Source organism: Elephas maximus, chromosome 1 (assembly GCF_024166365.1).
Source record: "Elephas maximus indicus isolate mEleMax1 chromosome 1, mEleMax1 primary haplotype, whole genome shotgun sequence".
Taxonomy (NCBI): Eukaryota; Metazoa; Chordata; class Mammalia; order Proboscidea; family Elephantidae; genus Elephas; species Elephas maximus.
In genome coordinates this window covers 35,320,722-35,341,897 of record NC_064819.1, presented here as the reverse complement: position 1 = coordinate 35,341,897, position 21,176 = coordinate 35,320,722, and the positions used below count along the sequence as shown (strand labels likewise).

Below are 21,176 nucleotides of genomic sequence, written 5' to 3'. Positions count from 1 at the left end.
AAAATTTATATATTTTCTTATCACATATTTCACATTACAAGCTCTGTAATTACTTTAAAATTTTTTTCTATTTAGAAGTTCTAACCTATGCCTCCTATTAGCCTAGTTTTCACCAAAACTGAATTTCCTAAATTGAGTCACCTATTTTATTTGCTTGTACTAATAACGCTTTTTCTTCCTTCTCTACCTTAGAGCATGCGGTTGAAACTGATTGCAAATAATACAACAGTGGAACGGAGGTTTAGTTCCTGGATTGGTGGCTCCATTCTAGCTTCTCTGGTTAGTAGATAAGCTACTGTGCAAAGCAGTTTAAGATTCTTCCCACATGGTTTAACGTACTTAAATGTACCCCTAAAAATATCAAATTTAGTAAAAATACTAAAAGTAATTCCTCCATATCATTTATCTTTGGATTTTATAACTCTCAGGTGAGTGGAGGGGGCCTAGTAAGAACACCAGTTTCACATGGTCTAACAAAAAGGAGCCCCGGTGGTACAATGGTTAAGCACCCAGCTGCTAACTGAAAAGTTGGTGGTTTGAACCCACCCAGTGGCTCCTCAGGAGAAAGATCTGGAGATCTGCTCCCATAAAGATGACAGCCTAGAAAACCATATGGAGTAGTAGTTCTACTCTGTCACAGGGGTTCGCTATGAGTCAAAATGATTCAGCGCCATCTAACAACAACAATATAACAAAATGCCACATGGCCTTATTAGTGGGTATTTGCTAGCCATATTTCAATGTCTCCTCTCAAACAGCGGTGGAAATCTGTTAACTTATTCACGCCTCTGTTAATAATACCCTCATTGGCACTGGTTAGGACTTGGCTGCAGTATGTTTAAAATTAAATCATTCTTTGTTGGGTTCTGGTTGCTCCCTGGCTTGTTGGTGAGGTAGAAGTCAGGAATTGGTTCTTGGGACAAATGATGAAGTAGTGGTAATAGGTCTTATATGCTGCTTAGACTGGTGCCTGCCTTGGATCAAGAGAAAAAGTCCTTCTACTTACCTGTACCCAGACCCATTTCCCCTTTCCTTCCAGAGCAGCCAAAGTAAATATCACCAAGTAATTAGGTTAAATATTCTTAGGCTGTTAAATGTTTGTAACCTTTTTATTGGTTTTACTTGCTATTTATGTATTTCTTGTCTCTGTTCTATTTTTATCTCTTAATAGATCAGAGATCAAAACTGGATTCCGTGTGAATCCACGTGAATAAAAAGTTCATCACAGTAGTTCCTCTCCTATTGACATGTCCTATTATTGTCCTGTTATTAACGGGGTCATTTTCCTCCCCTCACCTTCCCTATGTATATGGTAGTGTCTGTGTACTATCACTTGTGTACTTGCAAAACCTCATCCGTGTTTTGATGAGCACTTATTGAGTTGTAAACATTACTGTCAGTCCAGTCTTTTCAGTTCTGTACTAGGATCAAGCGTTCCAACAATTTCTGTTGTTGCCTTAGATTGGCACAAATCATAGCTACGCACATAACCTTCCTTGCTGGCCATTTTCTAAACCCTTGTGACAGTGTAGCAGGTAGAGGAGGATTTAATATTCTTTAGAACCTTGACGAGGAGACTGAATAGTGGCTCTGAGAGCTTTGGAGGAGAGTAAAAATAAGTTGAGTAATGGGAGTATTGTTTTGTGGGGAGAAGGTTTGGTTTAAGAGTTCTTGAAAGATCTCCCTTTAGAAGATGTGAAAATAAAGACAGTAAAAAAAAAAAAAAAAAAAAGACATTTTCTAATAAGGCATAATCATATATATAATTTTCTTTTCCATCTTACAGGGTACCTTTCAACAAATGTGGATTTCCAAACAAGAATATGAGGAGGGAGGGAAGCAGTGTGTAGAAAGGAAATGCCCGTGAAGAGTTCCCAAACTTCTGCCTTCCCCGTGTCACCTTATGTTTCATAGCTTTAGAATACTCAGGAAAAGAATAACCATCTTTTGTAGAAAGTTTATACATTTTTGCATATTTCAATTTCCACTTAAATTTTTTAAGGCTTTAACTTGTTCTATAAATTGAGTTTGTGCATTCCTTGAGATGCACTTATTCTTATTATAAGCATTTTATAATTTTGTATAAATATCTATTTTCTCTAAATATTTTGCTTTCAGTAAAATGCTTTCCAACCCTATTTAGTATTTTAATTATAAGTGGATTGGTAGAATTGTTTTTTATTGACTAGTAAAACTTAACTGCCTATGCTTTTTACCTCAGGCTTGCAAAATTAAATAAAAGTTACCAGCCATTCCAGAAATACTTCTATATTGTTGTGTGTTATGACTACTTACTTTGAAGTACTAAATGCATTTACAGTTATTCTAAGTGAAACAATTCACTGCTTATGAACAGTATCCAAATCTCTTTGGTATCTTATTAAAAACCATAAAAAACCACTTTATTGCAGCAGTTGACATCACTTTCACACACTCAGGAAGTTATATTAAAATTTGCTTAGATGTCAGAATTTATAAAACAGGAATTAAGTTTGAACACTATACCTGATTTTTTTGGTAGAAGCATGACCGCTTCCAGAATTAGCATGCCATGTTAACACTTAAAACCAACTGAGAGTAAACATAGTCATTTACTGGAAGAAGAAGAAAAAAAAAAAAGTGTATACTTTCGTGTGAAGGCTTTTACCCATGGGAAAGGAAAATGGTAAGAGTTCGGACATCTTAGGCAAGACTTGACTTCTGGGCATCAGAAAGATGTGGAAACTTCTGCTGAAGAATTTTTTGTTTCTTTTTCTTTAAACTTTTCTTTCTTGATTCAATGCGGGCATATTTCTCAAATCTCAATCTAGAATAAAAAAAGCGTAACGGCAATTTATACAAAACTATTTCACTGTTACCCAATACTATTGCGGTAAAATATGCCCAAATCAATTACTTAAAAGTCTTAATCAAACAGTGACGAATCTGTCAAACATTTCATAACATGGAGGAACCTGGAAGGCATTATGCTGAGTGAAATCAGTCAGAGGCAAAAGGACAAATATTGTATAAGACCACTATTATAAGATCTTGAGAAATAGTATAAACTGAGAACACCACATACTTTTGTGGTTACGAGGGGGGGAGGGAGGGAGAGGGTTTTTTACTGATTAATTAGCTGATAAGAACTGCTTTAGGTGAAGGGAAGGACAACACTCAATACACGGAAGGTCAGCTCAACTGGACTGGACTGGACCAAAAGCAAAGAAGTTTCCGGGATAAAATGAATACTTCAAAGGTCCGCGGAGCAAGGGCGGGGGTTTGGGAACCATGGTTTAAGGGGACTTCTAAGTCAATTGGCAAAATAATTCCATTATGAAAACATTCTGCATCCCACTTTGAAATGTGGCATCTGGGGTCTTAAAAGCTAACAAGCGGCCATCTAAGATGGATCAACTGGTCTCAACCCACCTGGAGCAAAGGAGAATGAAGAACACCAAGGTCAGACGACAACTAAGAGCCCAAGAGACAGAAAGGGCCACAGGAACCAGAGACCTACATTATCCTGAGACCAGAAGAACTAGTTGGTGCCCGCCCACAATCAATGACTGCCCTCACAGGGAGCACAATAGAAAACCCCTGAGGGAGCAGGAGATCAGTGGGATGCAGACCCCAAATTCTCATAAAAAGATCATACTTAATGGTCTGACTGAGACTAGAGGAATCCTGTCGGCCATGGTCCCCAAACCTTCTGTTGGCACAGGACGGGAACCATCCCTGAAGACAATTCATCAGACATGAAAGGGACTGGGCAGTGGGTAGGAGAGAGATGCTGATGAAGAGTGAGCTAATTATATCAGGTGGACACTTGAGACTGTGTTGGCATCTCCTGTCTGGAGGGGGGATGGGAGGATAGAGAGTTGGAGGCTGCCAAAGTTTTCATGAAAGGAGAGACTGGAAGGGCTGACTCATTAGGGGGAGAGCAAGTGGGAGTAAGGAATAAGATGTATATTAACTTATATGTGACAGACTGACTTGATTTGTAAACGTTCACTTGAAGCTCAATAAAAGTTAATTAAAAAAAAAAAATGCCAAGGAGTGAAGAAGAAAAAGTTATCAGTCACAAGTCAGTTACTGCGATAACCTCTGTTAACATTTTGGCGTGCACACTTGGCAGTCGTTTCTTCACACACACTTTTTTTTTTTTATTATTGTAAAAATACATGTAGCACAGCATTTTCCAATCAGTGGTTTTCACATGTACAGTTAGTCATGTCACACACACACAAATTTTAAAAACAAAAATAAAATCATACTACAAACAACAACAACAAAAAAGTCTTAAGCCAATCTCTATTTGGTGTGTCATGTATATTATTAAACTTGAATAATCACTGTAAACCCACACAGGTCAAGAGATAAACCTGAAATCAAAAGCACCTTGCCCCTATACTAACTACCCTTACTGTTTCCTGAATGGAAAGAATGCCCAGATCTAAGCTTGTAACAAACTGGGCCTGAAGGGCAATCCTGTGTGACTAAGGGTTTCTACCTTATTTTGGAAACACTAATTGTATTGAAACTGTTGCCGTGGAGTCGATTCTGACTCATAGTGACCCTGTAGGCCAGAGTAGAAGTGCCCCATAGGGTTTCCAAGAAGCACCTGGTGGATTCGAACTGCCAACTTTTTGGTTAGCCAGCCGTAGGTTATAGGGGGTCACTATGAGTCGGAATCAACTCGACGGCAATGGGTTTTTTTTTTTTTTAAATTGCACTGAATACATTCAGTCTCTGACATCCTGAACCTTTAAAAACTTTAGACTTCCCTAATTTCAAATAGCACTCAGTTCCCCTACAACAGAGAGAATAAGCCAGGCTGGGACAATGGTTGGCAGCTGGGTTGGAATCAGCATTCTGAGTGACTTTGCTCCCACACATCAGCATCCCAGAGTGTGAAGCATTTCTGCCTCAGTTAAATTATGTTGAGGGTCACCTGGGAATCATCAAAATTGCAAATGATAAATTCAGGGACGCCAAGCCTCTACTGTACCTAAACTGATACTTGATAGGATATTTCACTGATCACTAGAATATGTACAGATCCCATAAAGGTGATACTTTGATAATTCTCATGCGTTATTTTAAATGTCATGTTACTTAGAGCTTCACCTTATATGACTAAGGGGCAAAAGGACCAAATGGTATAACATTAAGCTTGGAGAAAATAGTAGTTAGATTTCTTCAATTGCTTAGCATCAGAACTGGATCTTAAAATGTGAACAGGTAGTGAGATTTCAAGGTATAGGAACAGGAGGAGGATAAGAGGAAAATGAGCAAGACAAGTTTAGGAAACAGGAGAAAGGTCTGGACTGGATAAAGGGTAAGTCGCTTACAGCCCTGGTGATGCAGTGGTTAAGTGCTTGGCTGCTAACTGGAAGGTTGGCAGTTGGAATCCACCAGCTGCTCTGCAGGAGACAGATGTGGCAGTCTGCTTCCATAAAGATTACAGCCTTGGAAACCCTATGGGGCATTCTACTCTGTCCTATAGGGCTACTATGAGTCAGAATTAATTCTACAGCAATTTTTTTTTTTTTTTTTTGGTTTTAAGTATGTAGCTAAGACTAAACTGTAGGAACACTGGTTTGGAAGGAGTTTGGATTTTATTCTGTAGACAAGAAACTACATTTTTGAACAGCACTGATGTGATAAAAAAAAAAAAAAATTGAGGAGTATTAGCCAGGAAGCAATATTTGAATAGACTGGAGTGAGGATGATGTTCAATAATTGAATTTGATAGAGATTTCATTAAGGCAGAAAAAGTGGGAAAAGAAAGGACAGATCCTGAAGACGTTTTGCAAGAAGAATTAATTCAAGGATTGATTGAATCTAGAGAGTTGAGGATGAAAAAGATGACTGATGTTTAGTGCCCACATAGATCAGACATAAATAAACTGAAATGGGGAGAGGTAGCTGGCTGGGTGGATAAGATGAAAATTTTAGATTATCATTTCATAAAGCTCGGTTTAAAGATACATTCTGTTTCTGTTTAAATTGTTTTTTAAAAGTTTTTTTTTTTTTTTGTATGAGTACAAGCTTTTTTGGGTGGGGGCATGACAGTTTTTGAATAACTCTTGCTAAGGCAGTTAGTTGTTAAAAGTTGTGGCCTTGTGGTGCTTGGACTTCCCCTTGAAGTTGCCAGCCTTGAATTTTGGTCTCTAGCACCCTAGTAAACCCTGCAGCTCCCTGACTCCTTGTCATTTTCTGTAGTCAAAGCATGGGGGCTGAGCAGCACCCTTGACCCAGGAAACCACAAACTTGCAATTCTTTCCCATTCCAGTTGCAGTTTTGAGGATCAGAATCTTCAAATTCTAATGGACTAGAAAATAAATACGCAAGTCTTTTAAGTCTAAAAATTACACAATGAAGTCTGAGGAAAAGCTTTAAAAAAATCTATGCTCAGAGCAAATAAACATTATCTTTGGTTATTTTCAAAGAAAAATGTAGGAGATGGAGGAAAAATGCAAATGCTGTCTAATAGTATTTCAAAAGTAAAGTCTGATGAGAAAAGGGAGAAAGATGTAAAGTAACTGAACACTAGTAACAGTATAAGAGATTCAAAGGGATAAAAAAGTTGGTCTGTTTAAACAGCTTTACACACATAAAAGCCCCAAACTGAAAACAGCTCAAAGGTCCATCAACACAAGAATGGAGAAACTTGGTATATTCTTCCCATAGAATACTGCTCAGAAATAAGAAGGAACAAAGATATACTCTACAACAAATGTAAATCTCACAGATAAATGAAGCAAAAGCAGCTGAACATAAAAATGCACATACTGTACGATTTCAATTCTATGAAAAAATTAGAATAGCCATTGTCTCTCGAAGACGGAGGGGATGAGTAAGTAGGAAGCTCCAGAGAACATTCTGGAGGGATGGAAATGTTCTCTATTTTGATTAAAAAAAAAAAAAAATTTTTTTTTTGATAGGAGTGGGTTATTCAGTGTATGCATTTCTCAAAACATCAAATTGACTGCATTTCACTCTGCAAATTTTACCTGAAAAAATGAAAACCCCTTGAGGAGGGAAAAACACGAACTAAATAGTAGGTAAGTGGTAACTTTGATGAAGGGTAATACAATACACAATACTAAGGAAGTCGACACAACTTGACCAGGGCAGAGTCACAGAAGCTTCACAGACGTACCCAAACACCCTGAGGGACTGAGCTACTGGGACGAGGGCTGTGGGGATCATGGTCTCAGGGGACATCTAGTTCAACTGGCATAACATAGTCTATAAAGAAAATGTTCTACATCTGACTATGGTGAGTAGCACCTGGGGTCTAAAAGCCTACAAGTGGCCATCTAAGATACATCTACTATTCCCATCCCAGCTGAAGCAAAGGAGAATAAAGAAAGCCAAAGACACAAAGGAAAGAGTCCAAAGGACTAATGAACCACAACTACCACAGCCTCCACCAGTCTGAGCCCAGAACAACTAGATAGTGCCCAGTTACCACCACCGACTGCTCTGGCAGGGATCACAATAGAGCATCCCGAACAGAGTGGGAGAAAAAGGTAGAACAAAATTCAAATTCACATACACACACACACACACACACAAAACGACCAGACTTGCTAGTCTGACAGAGACTGGAGAAACCTTGAGAGTATGGCCCCCAGACACCCTTATAACTCAGTACTCAAGTCACTTCTGAGGTTCACTCTTCAGCCAAAGATTAGACACGTCTATAGGGCCAACGATAACACACGTGAGGAACGTGCTTCATAGGTCAATCATGTATAAGACACTAACGGGCACACCAGCCCAAATGCAAAGACGAGAAGGCGAAAAGGGACAGGAAAACTGGATGAATGGAAACAGAGTACTCAGGATGGAGAAGGGAGAGTATTGACACATTGCAGGACTGGCAACTGATGTCACAAAACAACTTGTGTATTAACTGTTTAATGAGAAACTAATTCACTCTGTAAACTTTCACCTAAAGCATTAAAAAAAAAAAAAACACACTCCCATTAAAAAAAAATACTAGTTGTGAAAAAAAAAGTTGAGGCTTTCATTTTTTTAAGGATTTTTAAAGATTTTTAACTGTTTCTCAATTGAAATATGTTTAGTGCACGTAAGTTCTCCATAACCACCATCTGATAAAGAATATTCTTAAACGTTTCTTTTCTACATGCGCAGTAACTTCTATCTGTACAGACTCTCTTACTTTTCACCTGTACATGCTAGCTCATTCACTGAGTTCCAGCTACTCTTCTTCTGATGTGAAGAAATCTCACCTAAGATACACTACCATAAACCGTACAAAAACAAATCACAAAACAACTATATTCCTGACAGGGCCACCTTAAATCCTTTTTATAAAGAGGTAAGACACACCACAAAACAATGCTGATCCTAGTGAAAGCCTGGAAATCACCTCTAAATCCAGTAAGAGAGGACTGATTAAAATAACTTACGGAACACATCTGGACTAAATGCATGCGTTAAAAATGACACTACAAAAGCTATCAGCATAAATACTGAGGATCGAGTGAAAAAAGAAAAGCTAATTCAAAAACAGTAGATTCAGTGTTTCGTCTGAAATATACTAAAGCCCTGCAATAATGCACTCCAGGAAAATGTGAATTCAGACATATCCCAACAGGGTCCTCTCCTCTCCCTAGCCCATTTTTTCATTTCTTCAACCTTGTAATACATAACGAGCTCACACTTCATGCAGTTAAATTACCTGGACCCTCATTTTAACATTACAGTAGAATTTTGCCATCTAGATAGATACACATCATAGAAAGGCAGTAAAACTTCTGAAAGGATGTACGCCAGAATGTTAACAGGGGCTATTTCTGATGCTGAGATCATATATGACATCACTTTTCTGTTTTACCTGACTTTTTAAAATTTTTTCCACAAGAATCATGTAATCATGGAAATTAAAATAAAAAAAAAGCTTAACATATGTCATCTGTTGTAGAGATGACACGCCTGGTGAAGGGTCACCGTGCTCACCTGACAAACCGCTCCACATAGGGCATGGCAAAGAATCGTTTCCTGTTGTACCGTTTATTTAGGTACCAAGGTATAGGCCAGTGCTTGAACTTGTGCCTGCAGAGAAAGCAAAAAACCATCACCTTAGAGAAAACATTCAGTACGTTTTCACTTTTTTATAAACAGTTTTAACTTTCTTTGGACTATGTTTTCAATAAAATGCATTTTTAAATTTTCCTAGTTTTCAATTATGAAACAGGCCAAACTTAGCAAAAAGTATAAATAATACAGCAGACACTCATGAATCCACCATAAAATTGCATGAATGTTAGTATTTTCTGATCTTTGCTTCAGATCACTTAAAAAAAAAAATTACATATATATATATAAAATCTCTGACATTACTGACATATGTTCTTTTTGACCAAAAAAAATTTGGATGTAATATTTTTAAGAAGGAGCTCTGCATTTAAAGGCTATCTTAACATACAATAGGGAATGAGGAAAATAAAGGCACCAGGATTATAATGTGAGTTAATAAGCTACATTGGAAAGATGATATAATTGCTATCTCGCTACTTTTTTTTAGCTCTGGAAAAGTCAAAAAGCAAAATTAAAAAAACAAAGAGAATACTAGTCTTATGACTTTCAATACAGATTCTGCCCTCTACCTCCATCTTTTCCTATTTGATCTCAACCAGACGAATACAAGGAAAAAAACCCAGAAAAACAAAACAAAACAAGGAAAAAACAGCAGAAAAGGAATTTTAGTGAGATGTTTTCAGCAGTTTATCTTTTCTGTGGTGGATCAGAGGGTCACAGACAGCACCGCTGTCCCCTCAACTTGGCTCCGAGCACACCTATTACCATGAATTCCATACAAGACTCTTATCAGGTGAATGAGCCGCCATTATGGAGTATAATTTCGAGGGTACAGAGAAGGTCTCCCCAAAATGCCTTCCCCATTTTGCTGACTGATATTTAAAATTCTACTAACAATGCTTCATTTTGGTTGCTTAACTCATAGGTACATAAATTCCCAGGAAAGAGAGTCTAAACTGGGCCTTCTCAATTATTTATGCCTCAGTGTAAATGTTTATTATCAGATCCTTTTACAAGGTCTGACAGGACTATGAGAACTGGTTGTAGGGGACAAGGTGTCACGAAAAGCTAGAAGATTTAATGAAAAGAGAGACTGGGGAGTGAAATAAACTCTTCCATGAGTTGGCCTAGGGCTTATCCTTATGGCAATGGGAGCAAAGTGAGACTGGTTCATGACCCTTATTCCTCTAGAACGTCTTTTTCATAGTCCCAGGTTCTTAGTAGGCAAAAGAGCAAGTGTTATATCCTGAAATTAACTTCATGGAAATATACACCCTCTGAAATCTTATGTCTATGTGTACATTTTTCAGGGGAAAGAATCTATAACTTTTATTGAATTCTCAAAAGGTCATATGGCCCACATAAGATTAAGAACCACCGTTAAAACAAACTTATCGATTATCATGAGGTTGGAGTATCTGGGCTGGTAGTGGTTTTACTAGATAAGGCTACCCTTATTCATAACCCGGAACTGCAAACAGGTTTGGGATCTCTGCTTATATTACATATATCTCATATGGTGAGAGTTTTCTTAAAAGATACTGAGAAGAGGAATGAGGTATGAGATTTTCACTCTCATAAGAGCCACAATGTAATCTATGTACCAGATGATTCTTCCAAAGAGGTCTCTTCTCCAAGCACCGGGTCTAGCTTTTTCTTGACCAGTCTGAAGAAGTCGTAGGGCATCTTCTCTTTCCTGGACGACTTTATCTAATGCATCCATGGACTCTACCACCTGAGAGGAGAGAGATGCAATTTCAACAATCAACTACAACAGAATTCAAAAGGAAGTGAGCATATAAAGACTTCTGCTACACAAAACTTACAGTGAATATTTTCGTCAATGAACCATTCTGTCAAATATTTCCTGAAAATCTTTTTTGGAAGAGGTACACATACACGGGTGTCTGTAATATCACTTTTTGTAGTTTTGAAAAAGTTTATAGTTTCATTTAAATGAAAATCAATTTAGCTCAGACTTCCATATATTAGTTTTGGATGGAGTGAGATACACTTAAATTTCTTTTGAAGACCCAATTTAACTCGTATTACTTCAAGACTCAATGAGCTATTAAGAAGTGGTAACAGCTTGTAACTTATACTTATTAAAAAATATGCTTTGGCCTCAACGCATCAGTGGGTCTTTCACATGCAGGCACAGGTATTTTGGCTGTTTGGCAGTTGCTATTGTAGGGACAGAAATATCAGTCTATCATGATACTTGAGTGATTTCCAAAGTTCCATCAAGATGCAAGAAGATAATATTAGAACTTCTATTTATTTTCATCTTCCTTTAAAGATTTCTATCATGTATTTACTTTACAATGTACATAAGGTATCACGTATAGTGATACATATGTATTTGTTTATAAATAAATATTCAATATACTGGGGATCATAATGTCAGGTGAGCCAAACTTTTTCACAGTTCTAAATACTGAGAGCCATTTTAGGTGGGTACGTGTGCTATCTCAAGCATCATAAACAGGTATCAAACACCACAAACACACATTTGCTTCTCATAAGAATACTCAGCATGACTGGGGGAACCCCCAAATCTATTGTCCTGAAATACTGTTTAATCCTTGAACCAAAACAACCGTATGATGTCATCAGAACAACAGTTTAGCTCACTTAATAAAAAATGTCAGCCTTAAACGTTTCACTCTTTTCAGGAATTACCTACATGCAATCAAACTGACAACAGTAACACTAAAGCACAGATGAGGACTTTAAGGGGCAGAGAGAATAAAAGTTAATGGTGGTGAAACACGGGTAGAGATAATGAGGATGGTGATACAATGTGAAGAATGTAACCAATGGCTATGATCTGTACATGCAGAAACTGCTGAATGGCTGTATGTTTCGTTGTGTATATTTTCACCAAAAAAAAAAAAAAAAATCCCCCGAGACTCAAGGAAAAAGGCAGATCAGATTATAAAGACAATCTCCCTGAAAGCCCCAGGATTTGGATGAACTACCTCAGACGCTGTTTATGTGCTCACAGTCACCACTTCTTCTGCTACTCCTGACTTCACTCAATGCCTTACAATGGCTGAGTTCACGTCTTCCTTTCAACTATATGAATTTCTACAAAATCCCTGAGAAATAAAACATGGGTAAAAATGACAAATCTTATTTTTCAGACAGACAAATTTTGGAGAATGAAGGGATCAGATTAGTAAGGGCCTCGCTCATCAATACACTTAAAAGATTCTTTTAACACTTAACTGTCCTTAGTAGCAGAGTCTGTATATATATCTGAAAATAAAATCACATTACTTTATTAATGCTATGTAGGAACAAGCATACCTACTGCCAAAGTCTTGGTTTCTAAATATACCATTCTCCATGAAAAGAAATCAGGATTCCTCTGTAAAATGGCCGATTCCAGGGCTGGGCAGGGAAGCTACACAATGAACCCGGAACATCTTGCTGGGCACCACCAAAGAATCATGAGGATGCCAAGAGGATGCCACAGCCAGCTTGAGAGGACTCAAATCTAGGATCGTGATACTGAGGGATTATAATCCACTAAATAAAGCTAGAATCCATGAATCTACACTGAAACGGAGGAGGCAAGAAGTGAAGGAATGAATGAGAGAGAAGGGAAAGCTCTTCCTTACAGAAGAAAGCCAACTGATAAATGTAGAAGGAATGATGGAATTAGAAAATCACCATTTGGCAAACATCGTAATAATAAATGATTCGGGCCAGAATCATCAATGGATGCTAGAACTAGTGGGTGAAAACTGGAGGAATTACAGGACATTTGCAAAATCTCAAAGAAACTCCTCACAAGACACTTATTTAGATACAAAGAAAAAACGGGACAAAGCTGACAGACCAAGTTATCAACACTAGCACCAACAGCAACAGAGCACACCAACATCCTGTGCCTCCTGACATGAAGCACTGACCGGAGAACAGCACCACTTCTATGATACTCCTGCCAATCCCACCACGAAAAACATCAGAGGAGCCCAAAAGTGAGAGACAGCGTACAAAATAACTCACCTATACTCTTAAAAAATGTCAGTGTTACAAAACACACACACACACACACACACAAAGACTGAATCTCCAGATTAAAGGAGACTGAAGAGACATGACAACTGAACATAATGCATGATCCACGGTTTTCTCTTGCTATAAAGGAAATTGTTGGGACAACTGTTAAAATCTGAATAAAATCTATAGATTAGATAATAGTATTGTATTAATGTCAATTTTCTGATTTTGAAAATTATGCAATGGTTATGTAAGAGAATGTTTTTTTTGGAAATACATATCCACTTAAGCAATTATGGATAAAGGGATCATATCTACAACTTACTCCCAGTTGAGGAAAAAAACAATATGTGTGTGTGTGTGTGTGTGCATGAGTGTAGGCAGAGAAAGGGAGGGAAGAACAAAGCTAATGCAGTGAAATATTAGCATGGGGAACGTGGGTGAAAGGTGTATGAGAATTCTCTGTACTATTTTTGTAACTTTTCTGTAACTCTGAAATTATTTCAAAATAAAAAGTTAAAAAAAAAACAAAAACATTATGTAACTCAATTTTCACTAAGTCAGAATAACCTTCTCTGTAATCATGGTAAATAGCTGAGCCTTCTTTGGCTCTCAGGAGCAGCATGGTTATGACTGGTGTGGGGAAAGGGAACTAAAGAGCTGAGGTTAGGCAGCAGGACTGAAGCAATTACAATAGGCTGAGTTCTTTCTCACTGACTGCTTACTCTGACTTAGAAAAGTTAATAAACAGCTGACCTTAAAAACCATCTACTAAATAAAAAGATACATCTGACTAAATACAAATATAAAACCTGTACATAGAAAAAAACTTAAACACGTATAGGCAAATTTTGAAAAATAAGTAGATCTGCATATGAAAAGATATCCATTTACACTAGGCAAGTGAAAAATGCAAGCTGCAGAATACATACAGTATAATCAAATTCGTGTAAATAAAGTTAGTCATACTTCTACATGCACAGAAGATTTCTGATGGATAAATAAGAAATGCTGAAGAGTGGCTACCTCTGGGAGTGAGAATAAGGGACCCAAGAGATTTCTTTTATCATGAAGAAAACTTTATTTAAAAAATAATTGACTTGGTTGGTGAGGAAGTGGAAAAACTGGAACTGGAAACGTACAGTGGTGCAGCCATTTTACATAGATTTACCAAGCAACTTCACTCCCAAGAGTGAAAGCATACATTCAGTTAAAATAGTCAATTAAATAAATTAAAATATGTTGGGAGTTGGGAGCAGAAACTGGGAGGGAAATGTTCTAAAATTAGACTGAAATGAGGGTCAGAACTCCATAAGTCTTCTAAAAAATCACTGAATTAATACACTTAAAACGAGTGAATTTTATGGTATGCTCATTATACCTTAATAAAGCTGTTTTTTAAAAAATGATCGAAACTGCCTAAAAATTAAACACAAATAGGAAAAAAGAAAGAAACAAACCTACTTGATAACAGATAGAGGAACCATATAGTCCATAATTTACAGCCACACAACAGTCTCCAAAGCCTTACCTTTTCTAACCTCTCCGGACTTGGCATTGGTAATCTCTGCCGCTTGGCCTCTTGCTCCAGAGTTAAGAGCATGTTTCTTTCCTTCAGTAGGACATACCTGTGTCAAAGAACACAAATCTTGGGATGCTATCCTGTGGTTAACAAAGATGCAACTTCTGACATTAAACATTAATCAACAGTACTAAAAATCCTTTAAAAACCTCTATATACCAAATATCATTACAAACAATAACCTTTTATTGGAAAAACTTTCATGTACCACATATTGTATTAAGTGTGACAAGAGTTTAAAAAAAGCATAAAATAGTTCTTACATTCCAAATGAAGAGAGAAAAAAAAGGAAGATGGAAGAAAAGCAATGTTTACTGAATACCTGTTATATGCCAGGCAACGTGCTAAGCACTCCATATAAGTTACTTTGTTTAAATCTCTTAACAACCCTTTGGGTTGGTACTATTTCTACTTCCTAAATGAAGAAACCATGGATGAGGGAAGTAATTCAGGAATGAAATCCCAGATTGCCCGTGTGCTAAGCCCATTCTATTTTCATTCTACCACACAGCATCTGAAACCATAATTATTGTGGTATCTTGAGTGGTACAGACAAGTACCAGAAGAAGTAAGTGGGAGAGATGAGATACCTCTTCTAGCTAAGATTACCATGGAAAGCTTCATAGAAGAGACGGGATAAGGTACTCAAGCAGCAAAGCTGAAGTGGGGTAGGTTTTCTCTGTTTAAGAATCAGAGCTTGAGAGATGGAAATAAACGTGGAGGGCATCGAAAATGAGACTACGTTATGGAAAAAGACAAGTTTGGGGGAAGGAGTGGCAGAAAATAAGCTGTTTGGTTTTAGCCACAATAAATACTGCAACAGCCCTGTCTCTTTATCAGAGCTTTAATACAATTTACTTTCTACAAAGAATAAACCTATAACACTAGTGTTTTTATAAGCACTTCACAAATCTTTAATCTGCCATAAAAGGAAAAAAAAAATGACCCTTTAAATCAGGGAGAAAAATGTGAATGTCTACTACAGTGCCTAGGCAGGTAACAATCTGGAGGGAAGTGGACTTGATGAAAGATGACAGGTAAGAAACAGCGGTGTGCAGTGCCCTATCTGGAAGGAGCAGCTGGACACAGTCCCAGCCAGTTGTTACCACGTAGGAATGCAGGTCCAGTGTTGTAGATCACTGAAGGGAAGCCAGAAATCCATCTGTCTGCATGAAATTTCCTAATTTTAAGAACATAGTGCAGTCCAAACAAAACATATCCTTGGGCTAAATAGTGAATTAAATCACTTAAGAATACGACCCTGTCTTAAACTTTTTCAACTCTAATTCATAAGAACTCGCCAGATAAATTTTACTTAAATTCCCAATTAAAATGTACCCTCCAACACACACCCTCAAAGCAAGTAAGCTGGAGATTCCATACAAAATGTAATGAACAGGGAGGTCTGAGTGTAATTACAGGACGATGGATTACTTTTGTATGTGGCCTTTCTAGCCATGGTCTTGTAACTCCCACCCCTGGTGACTGTGTTATAAGGTAATTGTGGCCTACCAAGGGGATTGGTCAGTTTTGCTTAAAAGAGAGCCAGTTCTGGAGCAAAGCAGAAAAGCCTACTAGCACCAAGGAAGACGATACCAGCAGGAGAGATCTGGCAGCAGAAGACAGCGCAGTAGGCTTCCTGGCCCACAGGGAGAGGTAAGGCTGTGAGCACAGCTGGGGAGACGCTGTCCTGATGGAAGAACTCTATCCTGAGCCTGAATTGTTACTGTTACTTTCCTTATAATAAGCCCTATAATTGTGAGTATAGTCTTTGAGTTCTGTGTGGTCATTGCAGTGAATTATGGAACCCAGCAGAGGAGCAGAGGGTGCTGTGGGAGGGAGGGCTGGTGTCAGAATTAGTAAAGATGGTGGAGTGAGGAGGCTTGTCTGGCCTCTGCCTCATGGGAGTCTGCCTTGGGCCACTGATCTTGTGGTCTGGAGGAGGTCAGACACTGCCCCCACACCATTTTTACAGTAATCAACTATTTCCCCATTTCATTTTACTAGTTAATTTTATTGATGTTCCCAGTGCAATAGTGCTATTAAGACAGGCAGCAGTTACAGTCATACTTCTCAACCATTGACTACCTGGTAACTCTAATACATTTGTCTTAATGGAATCTGACCTCTGTCTTATTTACAAAATCTTTAATCATTTTATATATCATCTACAGGTAAATCACTTTACTCAATTTCTCACATCACAGATAGATGCAGTTTCTACCTCACTGTTATACTACAATTGCTTCAAGCAACTAGCTTCTAGTGTACTTCCTATACTTACCAAAGTTTATGCAAGTCTTCATTACTTTTGTTCCTTAACTGTTGACACGTCCATGAAGCTCCTATTAAGATAATAAATTCATAACATGAGATAACGTTTCTAGTTATGTGCCCTTTGGCAAATTACTTAATCTTTCTAAACTTCAGTTTCCTTATCTTTAAAATGTACAATAATAGCTAACAACTTCATAAAGTTGCTGTGAGGATTAAATTAGATAATACACATGAAAATATTAGTAAAGTGACTGGCAATAGCACTCAAAAAATGTTAGTATAATATGTATTTCCACAGCCTACTGTCAAACACTTTATATCAGTTAAAAGTTAATTTCCAATTATCTCTAGAAAATATAATCTAAAACAAACCCCCACGCCTCACTTTAGTTAATAATTTTATCGTATGTCTCTTCAAACCTTCTGCCAAACTGCCAAGGAACAATTAATTCTACTATTATTATTATCCTTTTAATTTTCTTTTATAGAAGGAAAATCAGAAAAAGAAAATCTCTAAATAATTCCCAAACTGGATAAATAACCTCATAAAGAGGAAGGGTTCGGTAAATATATTTAATATTGATCAACCCACTGTCTCACCAGATTTTACTTTCTCTTGCCCCCAATTCTTTGGATCATCAAAAAATTCTTCTAGTCCTTTTCTTGACAATGTGGTATGAAGTAATCTACACTGGTGAAAAGATGTGACATGTAGTGTATTCTTAGACAACAAACCAACTGCAAACCTGCAACTGAACATACAAATAAGTGATTAAAGTTTCACAAAATCTGGACTTTACAAGCAATAAACTGAATCATTTCCTCATCTACACTGTTAAAAAATTTATTCAGGGTTTCTGCACAGGAAACAATAAACTTTTAAAATGTATTAGAAAGTATTTTTAATATTACATTGTAAGTGACAGTGACTATAACTTCACAGGTAACATTTGTACATTATTACATTTTAAGATAACATTTTTACACTCTGCTCAGTGAGCTTATGAACATGTAAAAACATTCTGAAGGTCAATTTTATAACATAAATCAAAACCTCAAAATGCTACCTTTAACCAATAATTCCACATGTAGCCATTTCAATGAAAGAAATTATCACAGATGGGAATTTTTAAATTAAGATGTCTATTAATGCATATTTTTTATATCAAAAAGATTATAAGGTAAATGTGCAAAAACTGGGTAATGGTTAAATAAATTATCCACATGATAAACCATTATGGAGTAATTTCAAAATCATGGTTTTTAAGAATACTTAATGCCCTAGGAAAATGATTTAAAACAGAACAATGAAATGCATCACCCATGTTGTATTCCTGCCAAAAATGTTTACTCTGAACCTAATCATGAGGAAGGAGTCCCTGGGTGGGCAAACGGTTAAGTGCTTGGCTACTAGTCGAAAGGTTGGCGGTTCGAGCCCACCCAGACACGCCTCAGAAGACAAGTCTGGAAATCTGCTTCCAAAAGGTCATGGCCTTGAACTCCCTATGAAGCAGTTCTACTCTGCACACTTGGGGTAGCCATGAGTCGGAATCCACCGGACAGCAATTAACAAAAACAACAATTATAAGGAAACAGAGCAATCTAAATGGAGGCATAGTCTGCAAAGGCTGATCTTGTCAAAAATATCAATGTCATGAAAGAGAATAAAAAAAGGAACCATTCTAGAGTAAAGGAAACTAAACAGACTTGTCAACTAAATGCAATAAACGATACCTGAGTAGGTCATGAATCAAGAAGAAAAAAAAGGAATTACCAGGACAACTGCAGATACTGATTTGAACCATGCACTAGATAACTGCAGTGTAACAGTAACATATTAATATTAAATTTCTTGGGTGTGATCATTGTAATGCGGTTATTAAATGAACGTCCTTGTTCTTAGGAGGTATGGGCTGAAGCTTCATGATGTCTGCAATTCTGTCATATTTCAAATAGTTTTAAAAAAGCATAGCTATAAAAGGGATTAAAAAATGTGCAAAATGTTAGTGACTGGTTAACCTACGTATAGGGTATATGCGTATTTTTGGTACTACTATTGCAACTTTTCTGTTGGTTGAAACATTTGAAAAGAAAAAGTTAGGAAAACAATGGTAAGCACAAAAATGAATACATGTGTTACGAGAGGGGGGATGGAGGAAGAGTTGGGGGGCACTCATTAATTAGATAGTAGATAGGAACTACTTTAGATGAAGGGAAAAACTGCACATGATACAGGCGAGGTCAGCACAACTGGACTAAACCAAAAGCAAAGAAGTTTCCTAAATAAACTGAATGCTTCAAAAGCCAGCGTAGCAGGGGCAGGGGTCTGGGGACCATGGTTTCAGGGGACATCTAAGTTAATTGGCATAATAAAATCTATTAAAACATTCTGCATCCCACTTTGAAGAGTGGCGTCTGGGGTCTTAAACGCTAGCAAGCAGCCATCTAAGATGCATCAATTGGTCTCAACCCACCTGGATCAAAGGAGAATGAAGAACACCAAGGACACAAGGCGATTATGAGCCCAAGAGACAGAAAAAGCCACATGAACCAGAGACTACATCATCCTGAGACCAGAAGAACTACATGGTGCCCGGCTACAACCCGATGACTGCCCTGACAGGGAACACAACAGAGAACTCCTGAGGGAGCAGGAGAGCAGTGGGACGCAGACCCCAAATTCTCATAAGACCAGACTTAGTGGTCTGAGACTGGAGGGACCCCGGTGGTCACGGCCCCCAGACCTTCTGTTGGCCCAGGACGGGAACCATTCTCGAAGCCAACTCTTCAGACAGGGTTGGACTGGACAATGGGTTGGGGAGGGATGCTGGTGAGGAGTGAGCTTCTTGGATCAGGTGGACACTTGAGACTATGTTGGCATCTCCTGCCTGGAGGGGAGATGAGAGGGTGGAGGGGGTTAGAAGCTGGCAAAATAGACACGAAAAGAGAGTGGAAGGAGAGAGCGGGCTGTCTCATTAGAGGGAGAGCAATTGGGAGTGTGTAGCAAGGTGTATACGGGTTTTTGTGTGAGAGACTGACTTGATTTGTAAACTTTCACTTAAAGCACAATAAAAATTATTAAAAAAAGAATATATGTATGTGTATATATGCAAAGTTAAAACGAATGGCAGGAAATCCATTTATCACAGAGCAAGGGAATTATAATTGCTTTTTACTTTCTCCAAAATACCCCATTTTCCAAATTGTCTGAAATGAACAGATACTCATTTTTAATAATAATTTTAAAAGCTTAGACTATTCTTTTTTTTTTTTTTTTTTTAGGAAAAGGGATGAAGTGAAAGAGACAACTGATCCGAATTTGCCACCAGAATCAAGTTACAACCTCTGAGCCTCTGCAAAATAATTTTTTAAGAAAGTTCTTTTCTCCGAGGTTAACATAAATAGCAGTACATAATACTGAAAAATCTGTGCATTCAGGAGCAGGTACATTACTTCAAGAAAATGTGACATACCCTACTACTTATAAAATTCAATTCGCTTTAGAAAAGTGGAATAAATAGAATGAAACCATACACTCAAAAGTAAAAAACGATGGGTCTGTAGAGAAGACAAGCTGTCTTTACACCGCGAAATAATTTCTCACACCTGCAGGGCGACTTTGGATTTATTCAGCTACTTTAATTTTTTTCATTCAACATTTACTTAACAATCTCTTTGTGAGAGAGCTTAGAAATACAGAGGCCTCTTCTTTTTTATCCATTCAAACCTGACGCATCCTTCAGTTCCATAGCAAAGATCTCTACAGTAAAGTTTTCTCGAACCCACCCAGCCCAACAGCATGCTCTGTACCTCTCGGTTTAATTCAACAAATACTGCCGTCTAACAGCAGGCGACGGCGGAATGTCTGAGGAAAGGATAGAGGTACCCGACTTCTCCACGGCCACTCCCTCCTCACAGAGGCGGGGGTTTGCGCTCAGTCACCCAGGTGGCTTTTGCCTCCCGGAGCTCTTCTCAGCCTCTCGGGACCAAAGATCCAAAGCCGGAAAAAATGGACACACCCACTCCTCATACCACTTACCCTGGACTAGTAGGGGCGTGAGAAGTTATTAACGCTCTGGAAGCCTTCAGGGCGGCTGAAACCCCTTGGCACAGAGCTGCCAAACGGGACGCAGCCATTTTTTTCAATAAGTAAGCAAACCGCGTTTCCGCCGACCGAGCGTCACTTCCGCTGTCGCACGCCAATCGGACGGAGGGGGCGGGAACAGGCTCTCGCCCTCTCTCAACATGG

At 38.0% G+C, this 21,176-nt stretch overlaps 2 protein-coding genes across 3 annotated transcripts in view; one reads left to right on the top strand and one right to left on the bottom strand.

The window, feature by feature from the left end:
* ACTL6A (actin like 6A) overlaps positions 1–2,231 on the top strand; it is a 31,740-nt gene extending 29,509 nt beyond the window's left edge. For both annotated transcript variants that reach the window (XM_049882003.1, XM_049882013.1), the window contains exons 13-14: positions 193–279; positions 1,787–2,231. In XM_049882003.1, coding sequence (XP_049737960.1) covers positions 193–279; positions 1,787–1,867 — 168 coding nt within the window. In that variant the 3' untranslated portion in view covers positions 1,868–2,231. The remainder of the gene's footprint in view (positions 1–192; positions 280–1,786) is intronic.
* Positions 2,232–2,375: 144 nt separating this feature from the next.
* Positions 2,376–21,088, bottom strand: MRPL47 (mitochondrial ribosomal protein L47). The gene is made up of 7 exons (XM_049882024.1): positions 20,967–21,088; positions 17,528–17,679; positions 16,935–16,995; positions 14,600–14,696; positions 10,662–10,792; positions 8,977–9,072; positions 2,376–2,806 (listed from the first exon to the last, which is right to left on the bottom strand). The coding sequence occupies exons 1-7, from the start codon at positions 21,062–21,064 to the stop codon at positions 2,683–2,685; spliced, it is 759 nt and encodes a 252-aa protein (XP_049737981.1). The 5' UTR covers positions 21,065–21,088; the 3' UTR covers positions 2,376–2,682.
* Between the last annotated feature and the right edge of the window lie 88 nt (positions 21,089–21,176).